At 45.3% G+C, this 22,885-nt stretch overlaps 1 protein-coding gene across 3 annotated transcripts in view; it reads right to left on the bottom strand.

Annotated features, from left to right (window-relative positions):
- Positions 1-22,885, bottom strand: part of unm_sa1614 (un-named sa1614) — a 220,584-nt gene that overhangs the window by 57,316 nt on the left and 140,383 nt on the right. For all 3 annotated transcript variants that reach the window (XM_070896406.1, XM_070896408.1, XM_070896407.1), the window contains 4 exons: positions 16,542-16,642; positions 13,525-13,594; positions 11,563-11,650; positions 4,060-4,108 (listed from right to left, as the gene is read on the bottom strand). In XM_070896406.1, coding sequence (XP_070752507.1) covers positions 4,060-4,108; positions 11,563-11,650; positions 13,525-13,594; positions 16,542-16,642 — 308 coding nt within the window. The remainder of the gene's footprint in view (positions 1-4,059; positions 4,109-11,562; positions 11,651-13,524; positions 13,595-16,541; positions 16,643-22,885) is intronic.

Here is a 22,885-nt window from a genome sequence, read left to right as displayed (position 1 = left end):
TACCAGACAGAAGATGGAGTACGCTGGGAGAGGTGAAGGGAGAGGCCCTGTTTCAGTGAGCTGCTGACAGATGGCACTGTGGAGCAAAGTCAGCTACCTAATTGGGAGCTGGGAGGACTCAAAGATAGGCATGGGGGTAATTTTCAGTTTGGCGTGCTGACTTGTATACATTCTGCCCGATTTTCCTTTTCATTGACTGTAGTCCTTCTTGACTTGTCTGCAGCCTTTGACATGGTTGACCACTCTATCCTTCTCCAACGCCTCTCCACTGTCGTCCAGTTGAGTGGGACTGCACTTTCCTGATTCCATTCTTATCTATCTAATTGTAGCCAGGGAATCACCTGCAACGGCTTCTCTTCCCGCCCCCACATCATTACCTATTCCTCAAGCTCTGGAACTCTCTGCCTAAATCTCTCCGCCTCTCTTTCCTCCTTCAAGACGCTCCCTAAAACATACCTCTTTGACCAAGCTTTTCGTCACCTGCGCTAATTTCTACTTATGTGGCTGGGTCAAATTTTTATCACATAATACTCCTGTGAAGTGCCTTGCGATGTTTCACTACATTAAAGGCGCTATATAAATACGAGTTGTTGTTGTTGTAATAATATAGGTGCATAATCATGTACAACAGGTGGCTAATTTGCAATCACCAGTTTTTTCCTTACACACAAACTGAAAATGACGCCCACTATTATTATATGTAGGCAAATTGAAGTGTGTCAGCCAAGTGATAGGAAAGTGACACAGCTAGTAAATCTGACACCGACACTCACCAGTAACCGTTCACTAATGCTCAGTTCAGGTTCTGCCAAAACTATCAAACAGATGGAGTATAATGTTGGAAAATATGAGGTCATGCACTTCGGCAGAAAAAAATCAAAGAGCAAGTTATTATTTAAATGGAGAAAGATTGCAAAGTGCTGCAGTACAGCAAGATACACAAAAGGATAGCAATCAGTTACAGCAAGTGATCAGGTAGGACAATGGAATCTTGGCCTTTATTGCAAAGGGGATGCAGTATAAAAGCAGGGAAGTCTATTTACAGCTGTACAGGGTATTGGTGAGGACACACCTGGAATACTGCGTGCAGTTTTGGTTTCCATATTTACGAAAGGATATACTTGCTGTGGAGGTAGTTTAGAGAAGGTTCACTAGGTTGATTCCGGGGATGAGTGGGTTGACTTATGAGGAAAGGTTGAGTAGGTTGGGCCTCTACTCATTAGAATTCAGAAGAATGAGAGGTGAAACGTATAAGATTATGAAGGGGCTGGATGCAGAGAGGATGTTTCCACTGGTGAGGGAGACTAGAACTAGAGGGCATGATCTTAGGATTTGGGGCTACCCATTTAGAACTGAGATGAGGAGAAATTTCTTCTCAGTGGGTTGTGAATCTGTGGAATTCGCTGCCTCAGAGAGCTGTGGAAGCCAAGACATTAAATAAATTTAAGACAGAAATAGAGCGTTTAAGAAACTATAAGGGGATAAAGGGTAATGGGGAGCAGACAGGGAAGTGGAGCTGAGTCCATGATTAGATCAGCCATGATCTTATTGAATGACGGAGCAGGGTCGAGGGGCCTTATGGCCTACTCCTGCTCCTATTTCTTATGTTCTTATGTTACTTGGCTCCAAACCCCATCGCAGCTTTGATCCAGATATGGACATAAGAGCTGATTGCCAGGAGAAGGGAGAGTAGCTGTCCTAAATATGAAGGCAGCATTTTATGGCATCTGGGAGCCTGAGAAAAACTGAAGTCAACAGGGGGTCAAAGGGAAAACCATTCAGCTGGAGCCATAACTGATGTAAAGTAACATGTTTGTGGTTGTCAGAGGCCATTCGTCATAGCCCCAGAGATCACTGCAGCAGTTCCTTAGGGAAGTGCCCTTAGCCCAACCACCTTTAGCGGATATGTCAATAATCTGCCCTGTCTACATTACAACAGCACTTCAAAAGTATTTCATTAGCTGTAATGCTCTTTGGGACATCCTGAGGTGGTGAAAGGCGCTATATAAAAGTCTTTTGTTCCTGTCATAAAGTCAGGAGCGGGCTGTTCACTGACAATTCCAGTTTTCAGCTCTATTTACAACTCCTTCAATAATGAAGCAAACAATACCCAGTCTGCATGAGGATCTGGATAACATCCAGGGTTGGGCTGACAAGTAGCATGTAACATCATGCCACATAAATGACAGGCAAGAGCCATCTCAAACAAGACAAAACCACTTCTTGACCTTCAACAGAACCACCATCGCCTAGTCCTCCACCATAAACATCTTGGGAACAACATTGATCAGAAGCAGAAATGGACCAGCCATATCAACACTGTGGCAATAGGAGCAGGGCAGAAGCTATGTCCTACATGACGAGTGGCTCACTTCAAGCCCTCAAAGCTCTGCCATCTCAAAAAGCTCAAATTAAGAGTATGATGGAATACTCATCACTTGCCTGGATGAGGCAGCCACAACAACATTCAAGAAGCTGGATACCATCCAGAACAGAGTACTTTGCTTTATCAGTGCTCCTGACACTGAACTCAATATCCACCCTCTCCACCACTGTTGCACTGTGGCTGCAGTATGTATGATCTACAGGATACACTGCAGTGTCTCATTGCTCCTTCATCACTGCTGAGCAAATAGCCTGCAATTCCTTGCCTAACACTGCTGTGGGAGCACCGTCACCACAGGGACTGCAGCAGTTCAAGGAGACAACCAACCAACTTCTCAGGATAAATGTGGCCTTGCCAGTGTTACCCACATCCTATGAAGAAAATGTTCAAACATATGCAAGGCCTTTAATATTTTACTGGCTGATGTCCCATGGTATTACATAGAATGTACAGCACAGAAACAAAGGTGGAGGTAGACAGATTTTTGAATGATAAGGGAATCAAGGGTTATGGGGAGAGGGCAGGGAAGTGGAGTTGAGGCTAAAATCAGATCAGCCATGATCTTATTGACTCGAGGGACCAGATGGCCTACTCCTGCTCCTATTTCTTATGTTCTTATAAACCCATTTGGCCCAACTGGTCTATGCTCCACACGAGCCTCCTCCCACATACTTCATCTAACTCTATCTGTATATCCTTCTATTTCTTTCTCCCTCATGTACATCGAGCTTCTTCTTAAAGGCATTTATGCTCTTCACCTCAACCACGCCACGTGGTAGCAAGTTCTACATTGTGACCACTCTCTGGGTAAAGACGTTTCTCCTGAATTCCCCATTGGATTTATTAATGACTATCTTATATTTATGGCTCTTAGTTTTGACTTTCCTCACAAGTGCCCTCATATTGCTCACAGTGATTTATAGGTTTTCTAAGAACATTGGCCCTGGGATCTGGAAGCTCTAGGATGGGAACCCAGTGTCGAAGCTTTGAAAATGTAATCTTCAGGTTGTTTCAAAATCTTCTGAAGCAAAGAATTTCACATGGTTTAAAAAAAATAGAGCAGGACGAGGAATAAAAGAATGGACAGGAATAGAAACTGTTGGAAAAAAAGGAACAGAGAAAAAAAATTGGGCCTTCAAAAAGATAACAGCAAAACAAGAGAGAACTGTGAGCAGTAAAGGAGGAAGGCTGGGAAAATTTACTTGGACAGAACTGTTGTTGGATTTTGGCATACTGACGTGAGAGAATTGGGAATTGGAGCTGGAAGGACAATTTCATATAATCCTCGCCAGTTAATCAGAGGTTAATATAAACAATGCAATACTGTCATTGCTTCGCTCAGTTTGAATGCTAAGCTAGAATGCTGGAATCAGTGCTGCATTAAAACAAATGGGAAAACTGAAGAGAATTCAAATATGACATCAAAAGCATGGTGGACAAATTACGATGACATCGTATTCAGGAAATATGATCAGCAGACACAAAGTGCATGCATATGCTAAACTTTTAATACATTACGGATTTATATATCAATACCACACCATCAAGTTTATATGGCTTTATAGGACCAAACGCGGATCTCTCAGGATATAACGTCAGTTATAGCTTCATAACACTCTCAATCATTTATTATCTACATACAACACTCCACAACTGGACAGCTCTCTACTTACGCCATACAATCCTGCTCATCATCAGCCAGGAAATGATATGTGCGGTTATCTAAAAGCAAAAATAATAAAATACATTACACTAAGATAACTGAAGGGAGATTAAAAAAAACAATCTTGGATCTACTGGACATGGAATTCACTCATGTCTCAATTTAAGGTCATAAATTTTCAAAATATTAAATACAGGTTCAACATTTATGTGGTCCCTGAACAAATGAAAATAAAAGATCATATACTCCCATCTTACATTACAGAGAATTCACCATTTACCAAGTAGAGGGAGCACAATACTTGAGAAAAGCCATAATTCAGACTTTGCCACTTCAGAGTTAAATGGTTGCTTCACTGCGGATTGTGGACATGCAGCTAAACACCGCCACGAGGACGGTGTCAGGGATGCAGAAGTCCACTCCAACGCAGTAGCTCCCGGTGCTGTCCCACATTGCCCCACCTGCCATTCACTGCGCTCCGTGAGATGGAAAAGATTATGAGCAACATCGATCTTCCCATTCACTAAGACTTGAAAAAAAACACAACGAAAGCACTTAAAATCGCACCAGCCATTCTGGGAAACAGCAGCCAATGTTCTTTCAGCAGGTATCAATTCACAATCCAGATGGACGGAATCGTGGTACGCATGCAACATAAAGAACCAACACCTCATCACTGATCGAACAGCAGAGGTTCCTGACTTCGATCTCCCTTGAAGACACTGGACAGCGCTCAACGCAATCCACACAGACTGGGCATGGACGATGCGGCCTCCTGCTCTACAAGTGGAAGATGAGGGATGACCCAAAGTGTGACTGTGGCCACGAGTTCCAGACCATGCAACACATCACATCAGCCTGCCCACTGTGGTCTGTTAAGGGGAGGCACCTCATTTCTACACTCGACATCTCAGGAAGCTATCTAGACATTCCATTATAAGCTTTTCCCGTCATCCGGCACAGGCTCGACGGGCCGAATGGCCTCCTTCTGTGCTGTAACCATTCTATGATTCTATTCGAAACAGCAACTGCCGAATTCAAATTGATATCACGGACCTTTTTTTAATTTTAAAATGAGGTTGCCCTTCAGAAAAAGTAAAACTTGACAAATTATGGAGTAGATTTTATGAATTAGCATAATCAGTGCAAAGTTTCACAAGCAGGTATGCTCGGAGTGCATACTTCAGCGCCCTTGTTCTGTGCCCTGCCTGATTTTCAGTCCTATAAAATTAAAATGGATGGAAATTTAGGTGGCCTGCTAATCTTTGCTGATGTGCCTATTACAACAACTTGCATTTATACAGCGCCTTTAATTTAGAGAAACCTATCTAGAAACATACAGTAGCATAGCCAAAAAAATGGACACCAAGCCAAAAAAGGATATCAGGAGGGGGTGACCAAAAGCTTGATTAAAGGGGATCTTAAAGGAGATGTGGCACGTAGAGGAGCTTAGAAAGGGAATTCCAAATCATGGGGTCTACATAGTTTAAGGCATGGCCATTAATGGTGGGGTGAAGGGAGGGAAGAAGATAAAGTAAGATGGATGGAGTGTTTGGAGGGGATTGTAGGGGTGAAGGAGGTTACAGGGACAGGGAAGGGAAAGGTCATGAAGGAATTTAAACAAGATGATGAGAATTTTAAATTATAGGCATTGGGGGAACGGGAGCCAAAGTAAGTCAGGGGTGCTGGATGAATGGGACTTGGTGTGGAATATGATACAGGCAGTGAAGTTTTGGATGAGTTGATCCTTACCGACTGTGGTGGATGGAAGGTTGACCATGAGAGCATTCAAATATTCGAGTCTAGAGTTGACAATGGCATGGCTGAGGGTTGCAGCTGCAAATGGGTTGAGGTAAGGTTGGAGACAGATGATGTTAGAGGTGGCAGTAGGAGGTCTTTGTAATGGTAGGGTTACCTGGTTGGAAACTCAGGGCTGAATAGGACAGAAAGGGGGTGAACATTCTGATTCAATGTGAGGCAGTGGTTGAGGAGAGGAATGGAACTGGTGGCAAATGTATAGGGGGAGAAATTCGGTAGGCCACATTTGGGGCGCTAAGTTTTATGTTTGAACATTTAACGATGGTGAGGTGGGCTGCAAATTTGTGGGTAATTGTGCACTTTCGCCTCAGAAATGAAGGGAGACAGTATCTGAGGCACCAATGGCCTCAGATGGGCGCTATTACCAGAGCTGCACCCAACATGAGCTGATTTTCATTCAGCGATAATCAGCCAGCTGCTCAATCCAGTTCTTAAAGGGGATGTTGTTTCAGGCACCATTGCTGGAGTTGAATGAGATCCGCAAGGAAGGTCTGCAATAGCTGCTCCAATACCTCTAAGAAGGGCCACTCGTTTCAATGATCTGGCATTGGGGATATTGGTGCGGCAGTGGCGAGGAGGGGGGATGCACTGTTCCCTCTATCTGGGAGAAGGCCAACGCCACAGGTGTTTAGGGCCATGTGGGTAGAGGTGGCCGCAGAGATGTTGGCCAGCCCTGTGGTTGACAGAAGCCCAACACAGTGCCTCAAGAAATTCAACAACCTCAGTTGGGTGGCCAAGGTGAGTACATGTTTGCACAACTCTTACATACCAGCCTCTGAGCATACTCTGCAAACCAGCACTTAACCCAGCATGCAACCACCTGTGTCTACTCACATCCTCATTTTACGTTTTGCCTACATTCACAGCTATTTAACCACGACAGACATATCTTCCACACACATAACTGGACTTTTACTCACACAGGTTCCTTTCTTTTGCAGGCCAAGATGGCACACAACAGAATGGAGCAGCAGCAGACTGGATAGGTGGGGGGGTGTGGGGAAGCTGAACTGTGCCAGCTGACTGACGTGGAACAGCGAGTGCTGCGGCTCATTTGCCCGCAGGTGGTGGGTACCATGGCCGGTGGAAACGTCGAGCCCACCGGGGCAACAATGATATCTTTATCCCTTCGTCTCATCCCACTTCCCCGTTAAACCAGAAGGCCTTATCACTTTCCAGCTCCTCATTGCTCCATTCCTGCCCCCTGCCCTCACCTTAACACGACTCTTGTGCCACTTATGCTTTCAGATAACGACGCAGCAGATGAGCAGCCTGTGCCCTCCCCCGCCAAACCGAGTCACGAGGGTGACAAGGATGAGGAGGGGGAGGAGGAAACATAGAAAATAGGTTCAGGAGTAGGCCATTTGGCCCTTCGAGCCTGCACCACCATTCAATAAGATCATGGCTGATCATTCACCTCAGTACCCCTTTCCTGCTTTCTCTCCATACCCCTTGATCCCTTTAGCCATAAGGGCCACATCTAACTCCCTCTTGAATATATCCAATGAACTGGCATCAACAGCTTTCTGCGGCAGGGAATTCCACAAGTTAACAACTCTCTGAGTGAAGAAGTTTCTCCTCATCTCAGTCCTAAATGGCTTACCCCTTATCCTTAGACTGTGTCCCCTGGTTCTGGACTTCCCCAACATTGGGAACATTCTTCCTGTATCTAACCTGTCCAGTCCCGTCAGAATTTTATATGTTTCTATGAGATCCCCTCTCATCCTTCTAAACTCCAGTGAATACAGGCCCAGTCGATCCAGTCTCTCCTCATATGTCAGTCCAGCCATCCCAGGAATCAGTCTGGTGAACCTTCGCTGCACTCCCTCAATAGCAAGAACGTCCTTCCTCTTATTAGGAGACCACAACTGAACACAATATTCCAGGTGAGGCTTCATTAAGGATCTGTACAACTGCAGTAAGACCTCCCTGCTCCTAAACTCAAATCCCCTAGCTATGAAGGCCAACATACCATTTGCCATCACCGCCTGTTGTACCCGCATGCCAACTTTCAATGACTGATGTACCATGACACCCAGGTCTCGTTGCACCTCCCCTTTTCCTAATCTACAGCCATTCAGATAATATTCTGCCTTTGTGATTTTGCCTCCAAAGTGGATAACCTCACATTTATCCACATTATACTGCATCTGCCACTTGTTTGCCCACTCACCTAACCTGTCCAAATCACCCTGCAGCCTTTTAGCGTCCTCCTCACAGCTCACACCGCCACCCAGCTTAGTGTCATCTGCAAACTTGGAGATATTATACTCAATTCCTTCATCAAAATCATTGATGTATATTGTAATTAGCTGGGGTCCCAGCACTGAGCCCTGCGGCACCCCACTAGTCACTGCCGGCTATTCTGAAAAGGACCCGTTTATCCCGACTCTCTGCTTCCTGTCTGCCAACCAGTTCACTATCCATGTCAGTACATTACCCCCAGTACCATGTGCTTTAATTTTGCACACCAATCTCGTGTGGGACCTTGTCAAAAGCCTTTTGAAAGTCCAAATACACCACGGTATCGCAGCAGCCCAGCAATCTGTCCTGCAGCTGATTGGTGGGGGATGCGGAGGTGCTGCCCCAGGGGAGAGGCAGTGGGTCAGTGGAGCAGGAACTTGCTGACCTCTCTCAGGGCGACAGCATTCCTGATGCCACCACTGCCCCTCCGCTTGTCACTGCCCGTCGCCCAGCCAGCCCAGAGTGCCGCCGCCCAGCCTGAGGTGATGCTGTTATCAGCCGGTCCTTCCAGGCCCAGAACCGGTCGAGGGCATCCTGCAAGTCCATATGTAGTCTCTGGCCCTGACACACAGCAGCCTTCCACCAGCCATGCTGCAGCCACAGGGAACACACTGCAGAGAAGTATTAGAAAAGGTCAACAAAAGGAGGAGATATAAGGAAATGCTCACAGGTAATGAATAAATACAGTTATACATTTTATTGTTGTTTGATAAATGTTGATTGGAATGTTTAATGTTTGCCATTGTCTCTCATTTCAGTCTTCGGGCTTTGCCATGGAAAGGTAAATTGATGTGGTGGTGGGGACGTCCACAGGAACTGGGAAGTGAGATGGAAATCAGTGGAATCGAGCTCTGATGAGACGGTTGCGGTCCTCCCTTTCAGCATCACGATGGAGTTGCTGCCTCCTCTATCGCGGCTGTTGTTGCTCTTGTTCCTCCTCCTGAGGTGGTGCGGCTATGCCTAGTGCCAATGGCTGTGCTCTCATGATGGCCAAATTGTGCAGCATGCAGCAAACGATGAAGAATCGGGACACCCGCTTAGGCGATTACTGCAGGATTCCTCCCGAGCGGTTAAGGCAGCAGAACTGTTGACTGATAGTCTGCTCAATGAAGTTCCTGGTGGCAGAATGACTCTCATTGTATGTGTGCTGGGTAGGAATGGTGAGGTTGTGGTGGGGAGTCATGAGCCAGGTGAATAGTGGATAGCCCTGGTCTCTGAGCAGCCTGCCGCGAGCTTCATTTGGGGGCTGGAACAGGGATGGCACACCAGTCTGGCGCAGGATGAAGGCATCGTGGCTGCTGCCAGGATAGTGGGCCTTTCCGCTGAGTATTCTGCATGTGTGGTTACACACCAACTGGGCATTCAGTGACTGGGAGCCTTGATTGTGATGCGGTGCCATCAAAGCGATGTGGGTGCAGTCAATGGCATCCTACATCCTGGCAAAGTCACATGCACGCTTGTGCTGCTTCTCTTTGCTCACGGGGAAGGAGATGTAGTCCCTCCTCCTTCTGTACAGAGCATCTGTGACCTCGCAGATGGAGCAATTGTCGGCAAACTGGGAGATGTTGCCTATTTGTTCCCTGAAAAAATCCATCGGTGTCGAAATGGAGTGCGATGGGTGACCTTGACTGCCACTCAGAGAGCGGTCCTCACCCTGGTATGAGGCTCGAGGACTGATGGCAGAGCTCGGTGACCACATCCTTGCTGAAACGCAGCCTTCACAAACACTGGTCCTCAGTGAAATTGATGTTGGGGAACTGTTGCCGGAATACCTAGGGAGAGTAAGGCATCCTGTTGCCTGCCCTGTAGCGCCTTCTTCCTCGGACATGTTGCTGTGGTTCTCCCTGTGCGGCTGCCTCTGGTTTTCCATATCCTGCTGCCTGTCTTTGTCTGTGCCTCTCCCTTTGCCTCACCCTGTGGCCTCTCCATTTCTTTGCCTTTCTCTCTCCCTCTCTCGATGCCTTTCTCTCTGTAACTGGCAGCGCCTTTGTCTTTGTCTAAGCATCCTCTGATGGCGACATTGGAGCAGGAGGTCTAGTGCCAGCACAGCCCTCATGAAGTGACAGAAATGGTTGAACTTCAAAACTGCTGTGAGTTATACAGGGGAAAGGTTAGGAGGTAGAAGACTCGGAGGTAAAAATCATTGCTTTCGGTCCACCAGTCACTCTGCCTAACTTTTGGAAAGCAGAAAAAAGTAATGGACGATAGAAAATAGTTTCCAAGATGTCGCCTTTAAATAGCGCTGCTCCATCCGGTTCCCGACTGCAACTTGACAGCTGAAGCTGTCGTTGTCATCGCCAGGCTCTAAGGTAGGATGCGTGGGACAATTTAACTTCCAGTGCGATAAGGGGCAATGCACAGCCCAGCGGGGCGCACCCGGCAGCAGCGACCTCTTAAAAATCCCTGCCCAATTCTGCTAGGGCAATTTTTGCGTCGCGCCTGGGCGAAAACCATTTTGCGCCCCGTTAGCGTCTCCCGCAGGTGCTAATTCCTGTCGGTAAATGAGGCAATTTCGCTCCCATAGAGTTTATGACTGGGGCCTAAGATGATGGGCTTCGGTCTTCCCGGTATGCAAAGCTTTGGCACACAGGTAGCAATTTGTAAAATCTACTCATATATTCCCAACTAGAAAGGTGAACATTTTCTGTTTTCGAACTTGACCCTCCCCCAACCTTCCTGGATACAAACTTTGAAAACAGGCGTAAGTGGCCGGACACGCCCCCTTTTGGAAAAAAAATTCTGTTCCAATATGAAACTGTTCTAACTGACTAGAACTGGAGCAAACTAAATGCCGAGAATTTAAATTTCTAAGATACTCCGTTCTACACCAGGTGCTCCAAAAAATCAGGAGCAACTGAGGCCAAAACTTGAGCCCTTAAACTCAGTTGAAGAAAACACATTTGAGTTCTCAACGTCGCCTGCAGTTCCACTGGCAAGAATATAAGAAAATAATGTAAAGGCAATTAACCTAGCAAGTCTTTCTTTCTCAGTCCAGGTGTACCATGCTTTCTCATGTAATATGCCCAACTATTTAATCTTCCAAGGAAAAGCTCTTTACTTCTGCAAAAAAGTGACATTAGAGGCACTTAGTTGGTGAAAGGCATGTTGGTGAAATTAGAATAAATAAACAAATGTCTGCTGTTCGAAGATACAGTGCTAAAATGTCTTTCCCCTTATCTAATGTGGCAGATAAAGTATTTGTTTCCATCTCTGGGGAGAGTGGATTGTTGTTGGAACAGTTCCCAACAGCAGCACAATAACAGCCAATAACAGTGCCCTCACAGACTTGTCAGTATCACATTTGTCTGCATTGAAACTTGACTACAAAAAGACAGAGACAACCCTTGATCACAAATAAGTTACACTAATCAACATAAATCATGGAGTAATGAATAGTATAGAATTACCACAGTAAAAACAGAGCAAAGAAAATCAATATGGTAGTTCATACGTGAAATGAGGTCAAAGCACTTTTTATCTTCCAAACTGGGCTTCACTTGACAGGTCAGGAGGTTCAGCTTTGCTGGCTGCCGGTTGGGCTGGGTGAAACAGAAATGAATAAAATGATTTGAAGGTGATGTATCCTACTATCACATTAGCAAGATACAATGCAGAAGGCAATCAAATCCAACAGCATAATTTTATGGTGGAGCTCCCTTGATGGCTCAGTGGGCAAATACCCATACAGATCAAGAATGGTCTCAATGCTTGCTCATCCCTTGTTCAAGGATACTGAAGATAATTGCAACACCTCAACTCCAGTCCTTGATCTCAGCTTAAGGAGTGGTTGGGGTACTGGAATTGGCGATTGCTACCCAAGAGGTGTGTGTGTGTGTGTGTGTGTGTCATCAATCCACCCCCTTTCATACGTCAGTTTAAAATGATTATGGTCATTCTTGTTTATGACATTAAGATCAACATTTGTTAATGTTAACATTTTTAGCTGTGGCCCACTGTCTGCAAATTGTGTGTGGAAAGGTTTACACTTTTTTCATTTTTCATGAAAACTATTTGTTCCTGGTTAGTAAGTGTCAGCCTTGGCTCGGAGTCTGAGGATTCAAGCCCCACTTCAGGAGCTGAACACATAATCTTGATGAACCATTCAGTACAGTACTAAGGGAGTAGTGCATTATTGGCGACGTCATTTTTCAGATGAAACATTAAACCAAGGCCCTTATCCCTTGGCATTATTTGAAAAAGAGCAGTAGAGTTGTTCTAATGGTGTCCTTCAACCAACACCATAAAAAACAGATTAACTGGTTATTCATCTTATTGTTGTGTGAAACTTGGCTGTTGCAAGTGCCGACAAAACAATACTACGCTTCAAAAGTAATTCATTGAGTGCAAGTTGCTATGGGATGCTGAATTGTTCTATAGCCAGTAGCAGAATTGTCACAAAATAATGTACTCTCAAATGTATTTGGTGTGGGTATAAAATGGGTACATAATGTTAAAGAAAAAAAGTACCATAAAGTGCTCCTCTGTACTGTTAAGGAGTGCAAGACCCCAATTATTCTTCAATAGTTATATAATTACTAGGATGTTACCCCATGCCCCATGATTTTAGCTTTACCTGTGTAATGAAAACCGGGCAGCTGAACCGTTAAAACGAGCAAGTTTTTTTACCCGCTCAAATCCTGACCACTTCTGATATTAAGCAACAGGATTTTGTAGGCGGAAGAGGCACTTGCCTAAAGTAGGCGGCAACCTCATACACTTATGCAAATCAGGGTCCTATTACGCCAAGACCCTATGCACATAACCAGGAAAATCACCTCAGCTATCCCAACTAGGCAAAAGCAGGTTTGCAGCTGGTCTCCAGATGGAAGAGGCCCTTCAGGCAAGTATAAAACTTGCCTTTGTGGGGCCAGGAGAAGCAGGAGCAGGAACAAGAAACGCCATGGCCTCCCATTCCCAAACTCCACCCACTTTCTCCCGCAAGACCCTCCCAAAATCTTCTCCCTGCCACTTAGCTGGAAGTCAGCAGGTGACCTATGGCTGCCTGATCTTCACCTGCCAGCAGCCAAACTGCATGCTCTTCATGCCCGCCCCTGGCGGAAAGCGGATCTGCAGCATTTATTTGAGGTCTGGTTGTTCAAATCACTGTGGCCTTCAGCTGCCTCTGTCGGGCAGAAAATTAACTCACCGGAAACCTGCTCAGAGTAAAAATCTGCATCAATGTATACAGGCTTGCTGTACACCTTTTCATAATGGTGGTTCCCCTTTAAATTCCTTACTGTTTGCCATACTTTCTCCTAATTATGGTCTTTGTGCTCTGGGGAAATTAGTCTTATTTAGTATGAAAGACAAAAGAGAAGTCATTCAGTCACCAGATGGTTACAAACTAAACTGCATTTGCTGCCAGATAAAATCAACAACAGATGTCCCAATTGCTTTCTCATGCTGAACTCACTGTTCCATGCGATATGGTCAGGTAACAGTTCTTTATGATGCATTTCCTCTTCTGCCAAACTTTCCTCAACCTGAAATGAGAAAATATTTATTATATAATATTGCTCAATTTGAAAAAACTTTTCATCTTGAAAATATTAGCAAATACATTTTTGTAACAGTAGAGGATCATGTCTGTAATTCTTGGCTCTTCTGTTATGTAACTACTCAGCTGCTGCAGTACCTCCCCCTCACCCCACCCCTTAGCTCAAACGTCATGATGGCAAATGCCATCAGTATAACCACATCCGCCTTTTTGACTTATATGATTATTATTCCTCTTCTTGCTGTTACAAGTAGGATGATTCGGACACTGCAAAGGATCATTAGCTATGATAGTCTCTCTGCCTACACCCCACGTTTCTGCAGAGCCACAATTTGTTCTGGTTTCACCACTAAGTCTAACTGCAATCATCATGGTTTGCATGCTCGAGAGCAGCTCCAGTCAGAGTCAGTACAGGACTAATTTTGTATTTGTACTAGGTGATCAATGCAATATCGAATGGCACAGAAGTTAAAAACAATTTAAATTTACTGCATACTTTGGCAAAAGGGCTAGGACGTCAACTTCTACCAGAATTCAAATGTGCAACCAGAGTATAAAGCAGATGCATAATGCAGCATGACTGCATTCAATAATGCCCAAATAAATCTTCTAGTCTAATTACAGCATACATAAACCAAATGTTAACAATTCATAAATATCTGGTTGATTCCTATAAATGTAACAATATTCCTACCGAAATATATTGAAAACAGAATTAAAATATAACAATGTTATTTAAAGCTCATACTGCTCGGCTTCCTCAGTGGGGCTACAATGTTGTTTGCACTGGGCTTGGAAACAGGACATTTGTTCACACAGCCTCAGTTCCCAGCACCCTCTGGTGCACAATGTTTTCAGTAGAACAATAGTAAGAATGCTGGGAGGGAATATTAAGAGGAAATATATTCTGATATCTATCTTCAGAAACCCAGTTAAGATGAGCACTATTCAGTAAGCCAACCATCATGTAGTGAGTTTTTTTTTAATTAGCAAAGAAATTGATAGCTAATAAAAAGAATGGGAAGGGATACTTTTGCTGCAAATACTTGGGAGAAACCTTAAGAAGAGCATTGTGCTGGAACATTCCTTATGTGTTGAGGTCCTCGCATCCATTTTTTGGCCTTAGAAATATCAAGAGCATTCACTAGATGCTCTCCCAGATGGGAGTTCAGATGGCTCTTTGCAACTGTCTCAGTGACATTATTGGTAAGCATGGGATCAGTTTTAGTATGCATGTTAAAGATACAAAGCTCCATTGCCATCCTTGATTCAATGATTGTTGTAATGCTGTTTGATCTCAAGTTGTGGATGAGCCAGAGCTTCTTGAAGCTCAACATGGACAAAGTCAAAGCCAACCTGTTTGGGTCCTTCCAGAAAATTTGCCCCCAATCCCCTACTCCATTCTAATATGCAACCTGAGCTGAGTTTCAAACCTCTCAACCAGTCCAAGACTGCATACTTCCAGTTCTGAGACAGCTCCCATCTCCAACCCTATCTTACCCCACTGTCACCGAACCCCTCATCCATGCTTTTGACACCTCCAGATTAGATTTTTCCAATGTCTTCTCCGTCAATCTCCAAAGCTCCACCTACATAAATTCCAACTCATCTAGAACTCAGTCACCTGTATCCAACACCACCCCCTCCCCCGTCACATCTATCTCCCTTATCCTTGACCGTCTTCAATGGCTTAGTGTATCAATATCAAAATCCTTGTCCTCATCTACAAAGCTCTCCACAGGCTTTCCCTTTCTTACCTCTGCAGCTGCCTTCAACCCTACTCACACCAACCAAATATTCCAATTCTCAGCTTTTTGCATTCTACAATTGCAGAGCATTTAGCCCCCACATGCAGAAACGAAGTCCCTACACCTTGATACATCATTCCTCACCTTCAAAAGCCTCCTTAAAACCTATATTCACAGGACTATCAGCCGCCTCCTGTAACCTCCCTTCTGTTTTTGCTCGGGTCTGACTCCCAATTGTGAAGCACCTCGAGATGTTCTGCTGCATTAATGTTGCTATATAAATGTAAGTTCTTGTTTATGGCTAAGTGAGCTTATCCAGTGAATAGTTGAGCCATAGAGAGCAGGACGGTACAAAGTTTGATCTTTGTCCAGAGTTACATTCCATCAGTCAGTGTGGTGGTAGAGGCAAGGTAATTTGGCCTTCGTGCTGCTCAGTTGTGGGGGAAGGGATAATCATCCAGAATTCTCTCTCCCAATTATTATAGCTGCTAGATGTGCATATGTCTGGGTCTCGGATAAGGGAATGACGATATTTAACTGGGATACCCAATAGTTGGACAATCTGATGACATCGATCATCAAATTCATAAGTGAATAATGGTTACTTGGGGTGACTGGCACTCATGGTAAGGAATGAACATCTTCAGAAGAGGTAGGAAGGAGAGAACATTTTCAGGAAAAGAGATTAAAAATAAAAGCACTGAGATTACATTTCTGTACAATAACTATCTTGGAGCTTCTAGAGTTACCCTTACTAGATCTTGTTCATAGTAGTGCAATTCAATATTTCTGAAGGATGGAAAAGTGTTAATACTGATCAAATGCCTTTTTCCAGGAAAGGCTTTGGTTATATTATTAAAATCACATTACATCAAGAAACATAAAAGACTATAAGGCATAAAAGCTCACGTTGCACTGATCTCGGTGCTTCAAAAAAAAATGCTAGTCCGTGCCCCAGGCAGCGTGATTATTGCAGCAAAACAAGCTGAGTACTGCTTACTGTTATATCACTGAGCAATTAGTTTCCATGACTACAATTCAGTAAATACAGAATCTGACAGCTAAAGAATGTAGCCAGCCGAAATCCCAAAAGAAACAGGGATACACAGAAGGCATATCCCACTGGAGACAAATGCTCTAGACCAACAATATTTAAGTAAATGAGAAGACCACAGTCATACTAACCCATCACTTTTCTTATACAGGATTCCTATTTTTTCAGTGCCATATTGCTTATTGCCCTGGAGCTGGTGCATGCTGTACACAGACTGGCGGCTCACAGAATCCTGCAGGAACAGAAAATATAAACAAGTCATAACATCAGTGAGATTCTCTTGGCCATAAAGCTACTGTACAAAACTCCACTTGAGAACTAGATAGAAATGCTTTATAAACAAATGGAGTCTATTATTAACAAAAATTTTCCCGGCATGGGAAAGAATACATATATGCTTGATAAGCGCAATATATTTTCTTACAGGAGACTGCTGTTTGAAAGGAATAGAAAACAAACAAACTAGAACTGGCAAAATGCAAATTCAGGAAGATCTCCATACAAATACTGATCAACATGTGTAATGGATTTCCAGGTAAGGTGGTAGAAGCAAAGGTCCTGGAATCATGAAACAAACAGCTGGAGGATGGGGGTGGGCCACTCAAGGCTCTTGCTGGATGGATGAATGAATGGCCTTCCTCATCCATATCTATCCTTCAGGAACTCATCATTTAATTTCAAAGCTTGCAGTAGACATTGGTTTCCCCTTTTCACATTTAGCAAAGCAACCCATACACAAGTGACACTCAACGCCAATATCATTCCCGTAACATGCCCAAGACAGTTCAAAAATGTGCAGCCACTGCCAGGCCCTTGCCTGGCTCAATCTAAAATCAGAAACTGTTCAGCTGCATTTTTTACCTATTATATTAGTCAGCACTTTAAAAATAAATACTAGTTGATCTCCCATGGTACTGCACACAGGGAGTCAAGACCAAGTGCAGTATTCAGGTCAGATTTAGGTGGTAGGTGATAATTGTACCAGCAGGATAAGGATCCTAGGAAGAGGGTAGAGGAGACAGATATGAGGGCAGAGGAAGGGGAAGAGAAAAAGGATAGAGAGAAAATGGAGGCGAGGGAAATTAACAGAAGGAAATGGGGAAAGGGAGGATATAGAGAAAGGAGGGGAAGGAAAGAGTAGAGGGAAGTGAGGGAAAAGGGATAGTGGAGTAGGAGATGAGAAGGAGGATAGGATGAAGTGGACAGGGATGGGGAGAAGAGAGGAGTTCAGGTAGAGCGGGAGAGGTAGGGGATGGGCATGGGGAAGAAAGGCATGAGGTCTATCCGAGTAGGGAGTGGTAGTGGGGAGCAGCAGCAGGTAAATGCAGTTTGTCCCACACTTTTGGTAAAAGGTACCGCCGACTTGGATGCTTAGCTTTATTGCTCGTGTTAAGGACATTACAAAGAGAAGCCGCAGCTGGAACTTTTAAGTTTGAGATTTTTAATTCAATTTAAAAAAATCTTTCAATAAAAGCTAGCATTGGTAAAATTGACTATGAAGCTGTTGGATTATCGTAAAAACCCAACCGGTTCACTAATGTCCTTTAGGGAAGGAAACCTGCTGCCCTTACCCAGTCTGGCCTGTGTGTGACTCCAGACCCACAGCAATGTGGTTGACTCTTAACTGCCCTCTGAAATGGCCCAGCAAGCCACTCAGTTGTATCAACCTTCTGCAATGAGGGATGGACAATAAATGTCAGCCTTATCAGTGATGCCCATGATCCGAGAATTAATTTTTTTTAAAAGAGTTCCACCAATCATGGCAGTCCCATTCTCAGGAATTCCAGCAAAGGAAAAGCCCCATTCAATTTCTCAGATGCTGACCTGGAGGTGCTGTTGGAAGTGAAGTTATAGAGCCTGCTGGACTCTCATGGTAGAGGCAGTGACACAAGGCATGTGACTGTGAATGTCATTTCAGTGATCCCACAGGGCTGGAAGAAGTTTAATAACCCGATGATAGGCAAGATTGCAGCATTACCACCTTCCCCAATGTACTGTCGCACCATGTGTGACCATCCACTTCTCCCCTTCATAATTTAAATAGGCTGCAATGTGAACTATGGCATTCTCACATTCCCAATCTTTCAACTGGTACCTGCAGATGAACCCCTGCTCCCCAACCCCCCACAAATCTCCCATGCACGGAATTCCTTTCAACTCGCACTTCTGATGTCTTTAAAGCCTTCCTGCACTTATCCTCCGTGTAATATTCTCAGCCTGTTGATACCAAAGATGTACTCAACATCTTTATAAGCACAGCCCTTTCATATTGTATGCATTCTTCTTGCAGGAAAAAATAGCACACAATGCCCAGGAGAGGCAAGCCACAGAGAGGAGATCCCTTGACATTAGGCAGCTGATTCCCCATCAAGAGCAAGCCATGATTAACCTGCGGAAGCACTCTGCTGGCAGCTGGGGTGGAAAATCTGGTGGGCCTACGCCAGCTGTAGGTGCACTTCTCAGGTGACTTGCTTTTTCATCTCCTGCTGCAGGAGCACAAGACTTTCCAACACATCAATTGTTAGTACATCATCTATAATTTTGCCTTTTGAGGTTGCATCACCCATTCAAATTTTTTTTCTTCTTCGCCTGTGGATCAATCACAGCAAGAGGAAATGGAGTAAAAGGAAGGTAATGAGCCAAGCTTCTCTGATTCACACAGTGGGTCCACTGTCTCACGAATGCCATCATTCATACTCTTTCTTCCCCAATCACCAGCTCTGAAACATTCACTCAAGGGTAGGAAGGTAGTGGGTACAAGGACTTTAATTGCATGAGTCACAGCATATGAGGGAACCAGAAGTGTGAAAAGCGGAAAAGTAGCCTATAGGCCCCGAGTGGTGGCTCTGGTGTGGGCAGCCCTTGGCTAAGGAGCCTGCAGACTCAGATCTCACTTGTCCTGCTTTGAGAAGGATGCTCAGTGTGCATCACACATATTTGCAGGCAATGAAGACAAAATTCCAGGACAAGTAGCAGATGGAGGAATCACAGTTGCATCCACTACCATCTTATGCATGACATGTTGTAGAGCGCCATGAGGGATGACAAATCTGCAGCCACCCACGGCACAAGTAGCCCAGGACAAGTCACTGGCTTCTCAACTGGCGCACAGCCGCAGCCCTTCAGGTCTTAGAGAACAGAGTGGAGAGAATGCAGTCTTCGAGGTTCTAGAACCTTAAGAGTCAGGTCAGCATTTCTCAGGGCTTCTATGCTCTCGTGGGAAACATTCAGTCAGCCTTCCGGCTAATCATTGGCCGGCCAGTATATAATTAGAATGGTAGGAGTCCATTCAAGTGATATCTCACTCAGGATAGCAGCACTTACAAAGCCACTGGTCAGTTGCCTACTTGTGTAACAGGAAGGAGGCGAGGTCAGGCTCCTCAGCAACAACAGAGATGCAGTCTGCAAAAAGTTCTATCTCAGCTCTTGGGACAACGGCTGCCTCAGTCCCAAAAGGCTCTTGGTCCACTTTTATACATGGCAGGAGGAGGAGCACGAGGTTAGGTCACAGGGATTAATGCAGCAATAGCTGGGAAAGCATTAACCATGATTTGACTTGTGTGGTGTTCAACCCTCTGATTACTGTAGGATTGGTGAAGTGAAATAGCTTTTATGATTTCAGAAGCCTTAGTTTTGAAGGTTGCATCCCAAGGGTTTGGAGTCGGCGGCAGTCGGGAGCAGCGTCGAGGAGGTGCGTGGAGCGGCCTATAAAAGGCACAGCAGGGAGTCCGGGGCCCAGAGTCGGCGGCAGTGTCGAGGAGCTGCGTGGAGAGGCCTATAAAAGGCACAGCAGGGAGTCCGGGGCCCAGCGTCGGCGGCAGTCGGGAGCAGCGTCGAGGAGGTGCGTGGTGAGGCCTATAAAAGGCACAGCAGGGAGTCCGGGGCCCAGCGTCGGCGGCAGTCGGGAGCAGCGTCGAGGAGGTGCGTGGAGAGGCCTATAAAAGGCACAGCAGGGAGTCCGGGGCCCAGCGTCGGCGGCAGTCGGGAGCAGCGTCGAGGAGGTGCGTGGAGAGGCCTATAAAAGGTGTGACTTGTGCAGCTACAGGGAGAAGGCAAAAAAGAAGTAGAAAGAAATCAAAAGGTGACGTCACAGCCAAGAGGGTAAGTGATTGGCTGGTGATTGGTGAGTAGTTTTTCTTTTTTCTCTTCTATATCAGTGAGTAACTTTTAACATTGTTGTTGCCAATTTAAGTGTATATAAGGGTTAAGTCATGGCAGGAGAGCTCGGTCGGGTGCTATGCTCCTCCTGTACCATGTGGGAACTCAGGGACACTTCCGGTGTCCCTGACGATTACGTGTGCAGGAAGTGTATCCGCCTCCAGCTCCTGACAGACCGCGTTGCGGAGTTGGAGCTGAGGGTGGATTCACTCTGGAGCATCCACGATGCTGAGAATGACGTGAGTATCACGTGTAGCGAGTTGGTCGTACCACAGGGAAAGGGTCCACAGCCAGATAGGGAATGGAAGACCAACAGGAAGAGCAGTGCAAGGAAGGTAGTGCAGGAGTCCCCTGTGGTCATCCCCCTGCAAAACAGATACACTGCTTTGGGTACTGTTGAGGGGGATGACTCATCAGGGGAGGGCAGCAGCAGCCAAGTTCATGGCACCGTGGCTGGCTCTGCTGCACAGGAGGGCAGGAAAAAGAGTGGGAGAGCAATAGTGATTGGGGATTCAATGGTGAGGGGAATAGATATGCGTTTCTGCGGCCGCAACCGAGACTCCAGGATGGTATGTTGCCTCCCTGGTGCAAGGGTCAAGGATGTCTCGGAGCGGGTGCAGGACATTCTAAAAAGGGAGGGAGAACAGCCAGTTGTCGTGGTGCACATTGGTACCAACGACATAGGTAAAAAGAGGGATGAGGTCCTACGAAACGAATTTAAGGAGCTAGGAGCTAAATTAAAAAGTAGGACCTCAAAAGTAGTAATCTCGGGATTGCTACCAGTGCCACGTGATAGTCAGAGTCGGAATCGCAGAATAGCGCAGATGAATACGTGGCTTGAGCAGTGGTGCAACAGGGAGGGATTCAAATTCCTGGGGCATTGGAACCGGTTCTGGGGGAGGTGGGACCAGTACAAACCGGACGGTCTGCACCTGGGCAGGACCGGAACCAATGTCCTAGGGGGAGTGTTTGCTAGTGCTGTTGGGGAGGATTTAAACTGATATGGCAGGGGGATGGGAACCAATGCAGGGAGACAGAGGGAAACAAAAAGGAGGCAAAAGCAAAAGACAGAAAGGAGATGAGGAAAAGTGGAGGGCAGAGAAACCCAAGGCAAAGAACAAAAAGGGCCACTGTACAGCAAAATTCTAAAAGGACAAAGGGTGTTAAAAGAACAAGCCTGAAGGCTTTGTGTCTTAATGCAAGGAGTATCCGCAATAAAGTGGATGAATTAACTGTGCAAATAGATGTTAACAAATATGATGTGATTGGGATTACGGAGACGTGGCTCCAGGATGATCAGGGCTGGGAACTCAACATCCAGGGGTATTCAACATTCAGGAAAGATAGAATAAAAGGAAAAGGAGGTGGGGTAGCATTGCTGGTTAAGGAGCAAATTAAGGCAATAGTTCGGAAGGACATTAGCTTGGATGATGTGGAATCTATATGGGTAGAGCTGCAGAATACCAAAGGACAAAAAACGTTAGTGGGAGTTGTGTACAGACCTCCAAACAGTAGTAGTGATGTTGGGGAGGGCATCAAACATGAAATTAGGGGTGCGTGCAATAAAGGTGCAGCAGTTATAATGGGTGACTTTAATATGCACATAGATTGGGTTAACCAAACTGGAAGCAATACGGTAGAGGAGGATTTCCTGGAGTGCATAAGGGATGGTTTTTTAGACCAATATGTCGAGGAACCAACTAGGGAGGAGGCCATCTTAGACTGGGTGTTGTGTAATGAGAGAGGATTAATTAGCAATCTCGTTGTGCGAGGCCCCTTGGGGAAGAGTGACCATAATATGGTAGAATTCTGCATTAGGATGGAGAATGAAACAGTTAATTCAGAGACCATGGTCCAGAACTTAAAGAAGGGTAACTTTGAAGGTATGAGGCGTGAATTGGCTAGGATAGATTGGCGAATGATACTGAAGGGGTTGACTGTGGATGGGCAATGGCAGACATTTAGAGACCGCATGGATGAACTACAACAATTGTACATTCCTGTCTGTCGCAAAAATAAAAAAGGGAAGGTGGCTCAACCGTGGCTATCAAGGGAAATCAGGGATAGCATTAAAGCCAAGGAAGTGGCATACAAATTGGCCAGAAATAGCAGAGAACCCGGGGACTGGGAGAAATTTAGAACTCAGCAGAGGAGGACAAAGGGTTTGATTTAGGGCAGGGAAAATGGAGTACGAGAAGAAGCTTGCAGGGAACATTAAGACGGATTGCAAAAGTTTCTATAGATATGTAAAGAGAAAAAGGTTAGTAAAGACAAACGTAGGTCCCCTGCAGTCAGAATCAGGGGAAGTCATAACGGG

Source organism: Pristiophorus japonicus, chromosome 12 (assembly GCF_044704955.1).
Source record: "Pristiophorus japonicus isolate sPriJap1 chromosome 12, sPriJap1.hap1, whole genome shotgun sequence".
Taxonomy (NCBI): Eukaryota; Metazoa; Chordata; class Chondrichthyes; family Pristiophoridae; genus Pristiophorus; species Pristiophorus japonicus.
Note: the sequence above shows the minus strand (reverse complement) of the source record. Positions and strands in the feature narration are given on the sequence as shown.